Below are 12,218 nucleotides of genomic sequence, written 5' to 3' on the forward strand. Positions count from 1 at the left end.
GTATCTTGCATTATTTGGAATTGTCCAAAGGCATTAGAAAATCTAATCTGTTAATTTTTGCATTCTGGTAAAAATAAAATTGGGGTTCCAAGCTTTGAAGAGAACAATCGCCCGGTGGATTAAACAAGCTATTGTGGAAGATTACAGGGTTTTAAAAAGGGAATGCCTTTTTTCCCCGATGGCTCACTCAACATGGGCACTGTCTGCTTCTAGGGCGGAGCGAGCTGGGGCACACCAGACCAAATTTGCTGAGCAGCAATATGGTTATCTTCTACTACTTGACATCCATGAAGCATTATAGATCTCAGCGCAAGACCAAGCATTTGGGAGAAAGGTCCTTCAGGCGGTAATCCCCCCCCCCCCCCCCCAATCTGGTAAGGTCTCATTGATCCTCTATAGTGCTGTCCTGGACAAACGAACTAGAGAAAACCAGTTAGACTTACCGGTAACTCTGTTTATGGGAGTCGTCCAGGACAGCAAGGATTCCCTCCCTATATGCTGTTATAACCTTGGACAAGTTTTTTTTTTTCTTGTTTCAGAAGCTGTTCCAGGGGAAGTTCTCTGATAAAGGCTGGGGAAGAGGAACGATAGCCGCCCTGTATGGATTTAACCCTTTGTGTTTCCTGCCTCTGGAGGTGGAGCCTTTCTCTTTTTAGTGCTGTCATTAACGACTCCCAGAAACCGAGTTACCGGTAAGTCTAACTCTGGTTTTTGTTCATCTATGGCAGTGGTTCTCAATTCCTGTCCTCAGGACCCACTAACAGGCCAGATTGTGAGTATTACCTCGGGGAGATGCAGACTAGAATACTGCAATCACTGAGTGGCAAATTATATCACCTGTGATGTATTTCAGTTATCCTGCAAACCAGGACAGGAGTTGAGAACCACTGATCTATGGTCTAAGCCTAAAGTGTGTGTGTTTTTTGAGGTCTGATTACTTTTTGTCATAAAGATGTAATTGTTTTTATATGTAAATATATATTTTTATTTTTGGTGCCGGGAAAGTCCTATACACCCAAGATACAATTTGCTGCAACTTACGAGACAGAATGACAAAATAAACACCTAGACTAACATCGGAGAGAGAAATCTTGTCTAGGACAGCGACATGATCGTATACAAGTGCTCATATGATTTCATGCTTTACATTTGTATTGCAGGCCACATGACTGATTTGCTGTACACTGAGAAGGACCTGGTCACGTCACTAAAAGATTATATAAAGGCAGAAGAGCTCAAACTGCAACAGGTTAAAAAGTGAGTTTAATGACCTAAAATATTACTGTGCTCTCCTTTTTAGGGATCTCCTCTTGCAGGACATTCCAGTGCATGTAACCTTCTTCTTCCTTTTTTTTTTTTTTTTTTTTTTTTTTTTATTTATTGGGGTCTCCATTGTTTTTATATGTGCTATAATTGTAATATCCTTGTTTACCATTGAAAGATAATATTATTTTATTCTTTGAGAGAAAAAGTGATTTGGACAGTTTAATTGCTCTTTACCTGATAGCTTTAAGGAATGCCATTGCTTCTGGGTATTTGTGCCAGGTGTTGGGTGTGACTAGAAGCAACTAGGCCAGTTCCCACAAATCTGATTTCTACCCAACCATTAACTATTTCTGTTTTAAAGGTAATCAATCTACTGCACCTTCCCAGTCCTTGGATGTCATATTTGCATTAAGCTGGCCATGTAGGACTTGCATTTTGGTCGATTCAGCAAGAAATTTGAGCAATGGGTCAGCACCACCTGGCCTGACAAACTTCAACTGAAAATATCAATAGCTGGCCAAACAATGACTGTATCTAATCAGACGTCTGTTGACTGAATAAAGGTGAAGGGCAGGGCATGAAATGTCCCTGCCCCCACCACCTGTGGGATCGTGGCAAACCTGCTTTTAAATTTAAGTTAAGTTATTTAAAAAAAATAATAATAAATAATTATTAAATTACTTACCTCTGATTGGTGATCGAGATTGACAGTTGCCCCAAACGGTCCTCTGGCACGAGCATACAGCCTATAAAAGCAAGAGGATGCATCATTACTGGGCAGAAGACAGCGAGGATTTGAAGAGGAGCACATCCCACCCCCCCTTCCCTGTCGTGGCCTGATTTATGAGGTTTTTTTTTTTTTATATCCTTTCTTGTAAAGGGATAATTGTTTTTTGGTTAAATTATATAGCTTGAGCTTAAATGGCTGAGCTATATATATATATATATATATATATATATATATAGATAGATAGATAGATATATAGATATAGATATAGATATAGATAGATAGATAGATAGATAGATAGATAGATAGATAGAGATATACTATTTTATATTTGATTTTAACTCGCGTTAAGTGTGTTGATTATTTCTGATTAAAAGTTGATATTTTATTTATAATTTATAACTATAAATAAAAGGCCACGGCCATTTCATACCACAGGTATTTTGATTTATTATTCTTTTAAATATTATATCAGTTTATTAAATATTAATTGTTATTGGTTATGACTACGATCCCACAAGATGCTTTACTTTTCAGTGACTGTAGATGAAACCAAATACAGGAAAATTTTAGAGGAAAACATGGGTCCAGTCTGTAAGAGACCCAAAACTTGGGCAGCAGTTCGCCTTTAGGTAGTACAGAAGCCCCAAACTCTTAACTAAAGTTACCCAAAGTATATAATATCAGGTATTTAATTCACTAGAGAATCTGTGTGAAGCTTGAAAAATTGCTCTTCATCAACAGGCTTATCCACCTGAGCCAGCTAAACAATTTTACCCAAGAAGAACGGCAAACATTTTCAGGGTACTGATGTGCAAATCTGGTAAAAAAATACCTGCTCTAACAAGGGTATAAATACTTTGTATCGATTATATCCCAAATGAATTTAATATATTTGTTTTTGTCAAATTTGTGTACAAGTCATTAGCACAGAGGTGATCTTACATTTAAAGATGTAATTAGCACAAAAGGAATGGTTTTCTTAACATTGGGACAAAGACTGTCCCTTTCACATTTCAAATTTAGGTGGATTTTTTTTTTTTAATGAATTTGTTTTATGTACTAGATTTTATTCCTTTTTTTTTTTTTATAAGGTGCTTTACAGAAGAGATGTGGCTGATTGACCTTCCATTGGATGCTGTTTGCATAGTTTCTGGACAAAAGCCTCCCCCAAAAGTCCCCCCCCCAAATCCATACCAGACCCTTATCCGAGCACGCAGCCCGACCGGTCAGGAATGGGGGTGGGGACGAGCGAGCGCCCCCCCCCCCCCCTGAACCTTACCAGGCCACATGCCCTCAACATGGGGGGGTGGGGGCTTTGGGGCAAGGGGGGCGCCCTGCAGCCCCCCACCCCAAAGCACCTTGTCCCCATGTTGATGAGGACAAGGGCCTCTTCCCGACAACCCTGGCCGTCGGTTGTCGGGGTCTGCGGGTGGGGGCTTATCGGAATCCGGGAGCCCCTTTTAATAAGGGGGCCCCCAGATCCTGGCCCCCCACCCTTTGTGAATGAATATGGGGTACATCGTACCCCTACCCATTCACCTAGGGGAAAAAAGTGTCAATGAAAAAACACAGTACACGGGTTTTTAAAGTAATTTATTAGGCAGCTCCGGGGTGTTCTTCCGACTCCAGGGGTCTTCTTCCGACTTCAGGGGTCTCTCCAGCGTCTCCTCCCGATGTCCTGATCTTCTGCCAGCTCCTCCGCTATCTTCTGCAGATCTTTTGCTAGCGGTGGCCCGGCCTTCTGCCTTCTTGTCTTCTTCCCATGTTGACACGATGCTCTCTCCAGCTGAAATGCTCTCTGAGCGCTCCGCAATGGACTTATATAGGCGGTGACCCCGCCCCCTTATGAGGTCACAGTCCCAGGGCATGCCGGACTGTGCCGTCATAAGGGGTGTGGTCATCAGGTGATGACCACGCCCCCTTCTGGTGGCACAGTCCCAGCATGCCCCGGGACTGTGACCTCATAAGTGGGTGGGGTCACCGCCTATATAAGTCCATTGCGGAGCGCTCAGAGAGCATTCCAGCTGGAGAGAGCATCGTGTCAACATGGGAAGAAGACAAGAAGGCAGAAGGCCGGGCCACCGCTAACAAAAGAGCTACAGCAGAGGAACCGGCAGAAGATCAGGACGCCGGAGAGACCCCCGAAGTCGGAAGAAGACCCCGGATCTGCCTAATAAATTACTTTAAAAACCTGTGTACTGTGTTTTTTCATTGACACTTTTTTCCCTAGGTGAATGGGTAGGGGTACGATGTACCCCATACTCATTCACAAAGGGTGGGGGACGGGGATCTGGGGGCCCCCTCATTAAAGGGGGCTCCCGGATTCCGATAAGCCCCCCGCCCACAGACCCCGACAACCAACGGCAAGGGTTGTCGGGAAGAGGCCCTTATCCTCATCAACATGGGGACAAGGTGCTTTGGGGTGGGGGGGGCCCGCAGGGCGCCCCCCTGCCCCAAATCACCCACCCCCCATGTTGAAGGCATGCGGCCTGGTACGGTTCAGGAGGGGGGGGGGCGCTTGCTCGTCCCCACCCCCATTCCTGACCGGCCGGGCTGCGTGCTCGGATAAGGGTCTGGTATGGATTTGGGGGGGACCCCCACTCCGTTTTTTCTGCGTAGGGGGTTCCCCTTAAGTTCCATACCAGATCCAAGCGCCTGGTATGCTCTTGGAGGGGGGACCCATGCCAGTTTTTTATTTAAAATTTGGCGCGGAGTTCCCCCTCAAGATTCATACCAAACACAGTGCTGGGCATTGGCGGGGATCCAAGTCGGATCCCCGTTCATTGAAAGATGCATGCCGGCTTCATGTTGCAGGGCAAAGTCGGATCCAAAGTAGGACGGCTGTCGTGTTGCACCAGTGTGAACCCAGCCTTAAGCCTAAAATGTGACATCAGAAAATATAACTCCATTTGCAGAAAAAAAAATCCCTAAAAAAACAAAACCACAACCTTTTTGAAGTAGAACTACTGCAAGTGTGGTCAGTTTTACTAGCCGTTAACAACATGGAAAGATGTGCGCTTACAGTAGGTTTCTGTTGTGGTTCCAAATCCCCTTCCACAGTTTATCAAACCACAGATGCAAAACTGTTTCCTCCAGACAAATGCAGCATATCCATAAACAAAAGACTAATCTAAACAAATCCCCTGCTCCGATTCTGCAGAGAACGCTTTAGTCCAGGCCACTGCTCTTCCCTTGAGCAAGGAGTGTTGAACATAATGCTGTTAAGGCCCCTTTCACACTTGTGTGACTTAGGACTTTAAAGTAGCATGACAAGTACTACCCTATGATTTCCAATAAGTACTGTTCATATCAGTGGGACTTCAAAGTAGTCCCTGCACTACTTTGATCGGTCTTTGATGCGATTTGACCTGAAGATTACACAGGCATTGCTGCAAGTCGTGTCAAAGTTGTGTGTCTTTCAGGTTGCACAAGTGTGAAAGGGGCCGAAGTCTGCTCCATTTACGCAGGCTAGGATTATGTATGAAATCCTCTTGTCATGTTACACACCAGCTAATTTTTTATTTGTTAGTTCTTTGAAGATGCCATATGTAATCTTTGTATGATTATACAACATGACACACAGTTTGTACTAAGACATGTTAAACTTTCTTACTGGTAATGATCTCACTGACATGTGGCCATCTTGTACTACTAAGGCCTCTTTCACACCAGCAAGCCCTGCTAATCACAAGGCTGGGAGTAAACCATACATGGTGGATCAAGGTGCATCAGGTTTTTTTTTTTTTTTTTTTTGGCCACACACTGTTGATTTTGGCAGATTCCTCCATCCAAACTCCATCCAAACAAACTAGGTCAGAGTATACTGATTGGCTACAGCCACTGATTGAGAAAAATGTTCCTACATGTTCCACCCACAGAGGTTGAACAAAGAATTGACTTCTTCTGTCAAGTGTGTGTGTGTGTTTTTTTTTTTTGTTTTTTTTTTGTTTTGTTTTTTTTTGTGCATAGCAGGATGAACTTGGAGCCAAATGTCAGACAGTACTAAACTGTACTTTGAAGTAAATCTGACCAATACAAATAATGAAGAACACAATGGAAAAAAATGAATATGACAGGTTTATTTAAAACTTGCCTATCCTCTAATGTGTAATATGCTCTAAAAAAATTAGCATAACCACATCCTATTCAAGTCTTTCTGTACATCAATTAATAGGCCACTTCTCATCAGTGTGGAGGCTTGGAAGGGGGTAGACCAAGATGCAGTGTGTCTCTATCCAATCTATCTATCCCCTGAACACCACAAACAGAAACCCCCTATTTAATACATTTTTATTTTATTGAGAAATTGCCACCCAGCATTTCTAGCCATGGCCATCTTGAGTAAGGGCAGATTAATTCTGTAGCAATTACTTCCTGGAATCCATCTCTCTTGGCTCAGACATGCAGGCTGGGGGTTGTAGTTAGCTGGGAAAGCCCTCCTCCAGGTGAAAGTGGGGGGGCGCCCATAAAGACTCCTGGGATGTATGACACCATTTTGGCTTAGGCCATAAACCAGGAAGCAACTGCAGAACTGAAAAAAAAAAAAATAACCGTATAAAACAAATAAATATAACATCCCTTCCTATCTGTTTATAAAGGCTAGCTGCGTAAGGATTAAAATAGTTCATGTTAATTTGGAGAGTAACGTTCTGCTTTAAAGTGGAGTTCCACTCATTTTTGTGTTTATTAAAAGTCAGCAGCTACAAAAAGTGTGGCTGCTGGCTTTTAATAAACACACACTCATCTGTCCCATGATCCAGCGATGTGGCTGCCCGAACCTTCAGTTCCTTCCCTCTCCTCTCCCTGGCACAGGCATTACAGGTGTGGGCACCTAGCTGTGATAGCTTGCAGCTTCACAGCTGGGTGCGCACTGCGCATGAACAAGTCGTGCTGCGCCTCCTCAGTGGTCGGGCAATCTTCTGGGACCTGTGATGTGTCCCAGAAGATTGCAGGGAGAGAGAAGAGAACTTCCGCTCGGATTGCCTAGGCAGCCCAATCGGAAGTGGGAGCGGGTACCTGTTAACTAGGTACCTGCCCCAAAAAAAGATATGCCAAATGTGGCATAGAAGGAATGCTTAAAGCCAAACTTCTGCTTTAAGTAGATGACGTGTTTTTGAAGATGTTTTGTTTTACTTCTAATTCCTCTTACAAATGTGTTTGCTTTTACAGTTGGGCAGAGAAATTTGATAAGCTATCAGAGACTGCAATAAATGATCCAGAGGGCTTCCTGGGCCACCCGGTCAATGCATTCAAGTTAATGAAGAGACTCAATACAGAGTGGCAGGAACTTGAGAATCTGGTGCTAAAAGACATGTCTGACGGTAAAGGCTTTATTGTTTGTATTTATGGGTAACAACTGGGGACACTAAAGTAATGGCACGAGATGCTGTGCATTGCAATTTCTTCAAATGCTTTAATATTTATAATTTCTTGTGCCTTTTCGCTGCTTGAGATTTCACATTTGCAGGCTGTGTACAGCCTTTTGTTTCGAGTTAAGCAGACATTTAAAGCTTGTGAGCCCGACAAGAGGCTGACTGCTGTGGGATTACTTAACACTTATGCTGGTGTGTATTTTCCACACACTACTGCAAATCCCTGTAATTATAGTTTTATGGCAGCCAGTTTTTGTTTTGCATTGATTGGCCCTTTATGGAAGGATTAATTAAGGTTGCATGTGAATACATTAGTCTTTGTAATTGGTACTTTCTTGTGTTTTTATTGGAATAATATGGCTTTCTGATCATTTTATTTTAGGATTTATCTCTAATTTGACCATCCAGCGCCAGTCTTTCCCCAATGATGAGGACCAGACAGGTGCAGCCAAGGCTTTGATTCGTCTTCAAGACACATATAACTTGGACACAGATACTCTCTCCAAGGGAAACTTGCCAGGTATTGTAATGATACTGGTTAATTGTTTGTGTTAAAGCCCAACTGAATGCAGAGGGATACTTCCCTTTTAATGCATGGTTCTACAGTTTTAATCCATGGTCCTGCAGTCTTTGCTCGCTCATAAACCCCCCCCAACCGAGATATACAACTTCTGAAATTGATAGAAAAACCACTATAGATGGTCTTAAGTGTCACAAAGCGATTGCAACTTAAGGTAGATTAAAACGTATTCTAGATGTTGCAATGCTACCCGACTTTTTAACCAGAAGCAAAAGGAACTTAACTGGGAAGGGTTCCTCAGAATAACAGGGGGAAAGATAGGTCTATAATAGCGCAACCTGCCCTGCCCACAAAGCAAGGTCCATAAAGATATAGATGAGTGAGTTTGGGGTAGAAGGAACTTGACTGGCCTGCACAGTCCTGACCTTAATAGAACACATTTGGGATGAATTTGAGCGGAGACTGCAAGCCAGGCCTTCTCATCCACATCACAGTGCCTTACCTCACAAATGCCCTTCTGGAAGAATGGTTAAACATTCCTATAGACACACTCCTAAACCTTGTGGACAGCCTTCCCAAAAGAGTTATAGCTGCAAAGGGTGGGCCAACTCAATATTGAACCCTACGAACTAAGACTAGTATGCCATTAAAGTTCATGTGCGTGTAAAGGCAGCCATCCCAATACTTTTGGTAATCTAGTGTATATCTGGAAATTGATCAGTTCTGGTGTACTGATGGCCTATCTCATTTCTTCAGGTCCAAACAGTACAAATATCCCCCAAATGGCCCATTTTTGGAAAGTAGACAGTCCAAGGTATCTAGTGTTAGTGGTTTAGTAAGAGGCATGGCAGGGTTTTTTTTTTTTTTTTTTTTTTTTTGAAAATTAGGGAATTAAAAAAAGTGTGTGTGTTTTCCCCGCAATTTTTTTATATACTGTCATTAGTGCAGTACAGCGTCATCATATGACTGGTGGTGATCAGGGACACTGACTGGTGACAGTATGTTTAAAAAAAAAAAAATTATAATAGAGAGAGCGATGGAGCTAATAAATAAATATATAATTATATATCTGTATATATCGCACAGTGAGGAGAGAAAAAAAGTATTTGATCCCCTGCTGATTTTGTACATTTGCCCACTGACAAAGAAATTGATTTGCATTTTAATGAGTGAAATAAGTATTTGTTTCCTTATCAATCTGCAAGATTTCTGGCTCCCAGGTGTCTTCGATACAGGTAACGAGCTGAGATTAGGTGCACTCTTAAAGGGAGTGCTCCTAATCTCAGCTTGTTACCTGTATAAAAGACACCTGTCCACAGAAGCAATCAAGCAGTCAGATTTCAATCTCTCCACCATGGCCAAGACCAAAGAGCTGTCCAAGGATGTCTGGTACAAGATTATAGACCTACACAAGGCTGGAATGGCCTACAAGACCATCGCCAAGCAGCTTGGTGAGAGGGTGACAACAGTTGGTGCAATTATTCGCAAAAGGAAGAAACCCAAAAGAACTGTCAATCTCCCTCGGTCTGGTGCTCCATGCTAAATCTCACCTCGTGGAGTTCCAATGATCATGAGAGCGGTGGGGAATCCCCTCAGAACTACACGGGAGAATCTTGTCAATGATCTCAAGGCAGCTGGGACCATAGTCACCAAGAAAACAATTGGTAACACACTACGCCATGAAGGACTGAAATCCTGCAGCGCCTGCAAGGTCCCCCTGTTCAAGAAAGCCCGTGTACAGGCCCATCTAAAGTTTGCTAATGAACATCTGACTGATTCAGAGAAGAACTGGGTGAAAGTGTTGTGGTCAGATGAGACCAAAGTTGAGCTCTTTGGCATCAACTCAAATCGCCGTGTTTGGAGGAGGAGGAATGCTGCCTATGACCCCAAGAACACCATCCCCACCGTCCAACATGGAGTTGGAAACATTATGCTTTGGGGATGTTTTTCTGCTAAGGGGACAGGACAACTTCACTGCATCAAAAGGACGATGCACTGGGCCATGTACTTCAAATCTTGGGTGAGAACCTCCTTCCCTCACCCAGAGCATTGAAAATGGGTCATGGATGGGTATTCCAGCATGACCATGACTCAAAACACATGGCCAAGGCAACAAAGGAGTGGCTCAAGCAGAAGCACAGGTCCTGGAGTGGCCAGTCTCCAGACCTTAAAGTAGAGTTCCACCCATTTTAAAAGTCAGCAGCTACAAAAAATGTAGCTGCTGAGTTTTTTTAATCAGACACTCACCTGTCCAGCGATGCTGGTGCAGGAAGCCTCGCTCCTCTCCCCCCTCCTCTCTGTGGCACTGGCATTCTAACTGTGGGCACCTGGCTGTGGCTTCACAGCCGGGCGCGCACTGCGCATGCGTGAGCTGCACTGCATGCTGTGAATGGCTGGGCAATCTTCTGGGACCTGTGACGTGTCCCAGAAGATTGGAGGGAGAGGTGATCTTCCGGCACCAGGGGAGGAAGTGGGAGCTGGGTGCCTGTAAAAACGGGGTACCCGCTCCTCCCCCCCAAAAAAATGACATGTCAAATGTGTCATGTCAGGGGGTCACCAGCACTTTAAGAGAAAGTTCCATTTTTGGGTGGAACACTGCTTTAATTCCATAGAAAATATATGGAGGGAGATGAAGGTTCGAGTTACCAAACATCACCCTCGAAACCTTAATGACGTGGGGAGTATCTGCAAAGAGGAGTGGGGAAAATCCCTCCTGAGATATGTGCAAACCTGGTGGCCAACTACAGAAAACATCTGACCTCTGATTGCCAATAAGGGTTTTGCCACCAAGTACTAAGTTTTGTTTTGCGAAGGAGTCGAATACTTCTTTTCACTCATTAAAACGCAAATCAGTTTATAACGTTTTTGAAATGCGTTTTTCTCGATTTTTTTATTTTTTTTTAATTCTGTCTCTCACTATTAAAATAAACCTACCATTAAAATTATAGACTGATCATTTCTTTGTCAGCGGGCAAGCGTACAAAATCAGCAGGGGATCAAATACTTTTTTCCCTCACTGTAGGCAGATAATGTGTCAATCTCCACCTCAACAAATCTGAGGAAGCCTTGTATTCACTGAGTAAAATGTGAATGGCTCATGCAAATCAATTTTTCTTTATCGGACATCACGGGACACAGAGCCATAGTAATAACTATGTGGGTTATATAGGCCACCTTTAGGTGATGGACACTGGCACATCCTAAGACAGGAAGTTCACTCCCTATATAACTCCTCCCATTACTGGGAGTACCTCAGTTTTTTTTTTGCCAGTGTCTTAGGTGTTGGTCACGAGTAAAGATGTGGTATGCTAAAGCTCCGCTGGGGTAATCCTTACTGGGACAAGCTATGCAGTCGGATCCATTCAAAGTGCCATTAAGCCCAAATTGGATGGTACCCGGGCCTCGTGGCAGAAGAAACGAGGTTTAACACATAACTCTTCTCTTTGAGAGCTGGACCCTGGGATCCAGTGCTTTGGTTTTTTCAGCCATAAAGCTGAAAGTTTTTTAACGGAGCCCGCGTGAGGGGTGAAGATTGGGTCTGTTTGGTTTTACCACAGAATCCTGCAGCGGGATAAGGTAAGTGGAGATTCCTGAGGAATTTTTCATTTTCTTATGGATTTTCTCCTTGTAGTAAATGTTGTCATGCCTAAAGTCGCCATGGGGGCTGTGCACATACCTTGTTCAAGCTTCGCATATCTCACTCTGTCAGCAGAAACTGCAGGCTTCCTCCATCTAAGCAGTCCCCAGCCTCTGATAAGATGTTGGAGGGGGTTTTCTTCCATAAACACCCTCCACCTGGGCAAGAGTTTCTCTCCCCTCTCCCGGAATAGGCAGAGGGAGCCCAGATTGATCGGCGGTATTCCGCCCCGCTCCCTCTTCCACTGCCTCAGCACGGCGGTTCTCCATCTGCTCTCCTCCTCTCCTCTTTTTCCTCAGCTTTGGTGGGATTGGAAGAAAGGTTAGCGGCTTTAATCGCATCTTCCCCGAGTGGGAGAAAATGCGACAGGTCCCCTTTTACCACCCAGAACCCTCAAACAGAGGAACAGTGGGCGGGAGAGGATGAATTCCCCTCAGGGGACCATGAAAAGGCTGATGACTCCTCTTCCGAGGGGTCAATTGCGGAAGGACCTCCTTCAGCTTCACAATCTGAAAGATTGCTGGTGCAATCTCTTACTGAAATGGTCCGCGCCACATTTATGCTACCCTTAACTGAGTTGTCTGGGAAGCCCACTTCTTGTTTGGGTTCGCTAAAGCCTCCTCAAGCTTTGCATGCTTTTCCTGTCCATTCATTGCTGGAACAGCTTATGTATTCTGAGTGGGATCACCCAGA

General features: G+C 43.9%; 1 protein-coding gene across 3 annotated transcripts in view; it reads left to right on the forward strand.

The window, feature by feature from the left end:
* Window positions 1–12,218, forward strand: part of P4HA1 (prolyl 4-hydroxylase subunit alpha 1) — a 112,299-nt gene that overhangs the window by 37,922 nt on the left and 62,159 nt on the right. For all 3 annotated transcript variants that reach the window (XM_073596548.1, XM_073596549.1, XM_073596547.1), the window contains exons 3-5: window positions 1,161–1,257; window positions 7,166–7,317; window positions 7,751–7,888. In XM_073596548.1, coding sequence (XP_073452649.1) covers window positions 1,161–1,257; window positions 7,166–7,317; window positions 7,751–7,888 — 387 coding nt within the window. The remainder of the gene's footprint in view (window positions 1–1,160; window positions 1,258–7,165; window positions 7,318–7,750; window positions 7,889–12,218) is intronic.

The sequence above is a fragment of the Aquarana catesbeiana genome, linkage group LG08 (assembly GCF_042186555.1).
Source record: "Aquarana catesbeiana isolate 2022-GZ linkage group LG08, ASM4218655v1, whole genome shotgun sequence".
In the NCBI taxonomy this organism is placed as follows: Eukaryota; Metazoa; Chordata; class Amphibia; order Anura; family Ranidae; genus Aquarana; species Aquarana catesbeiana.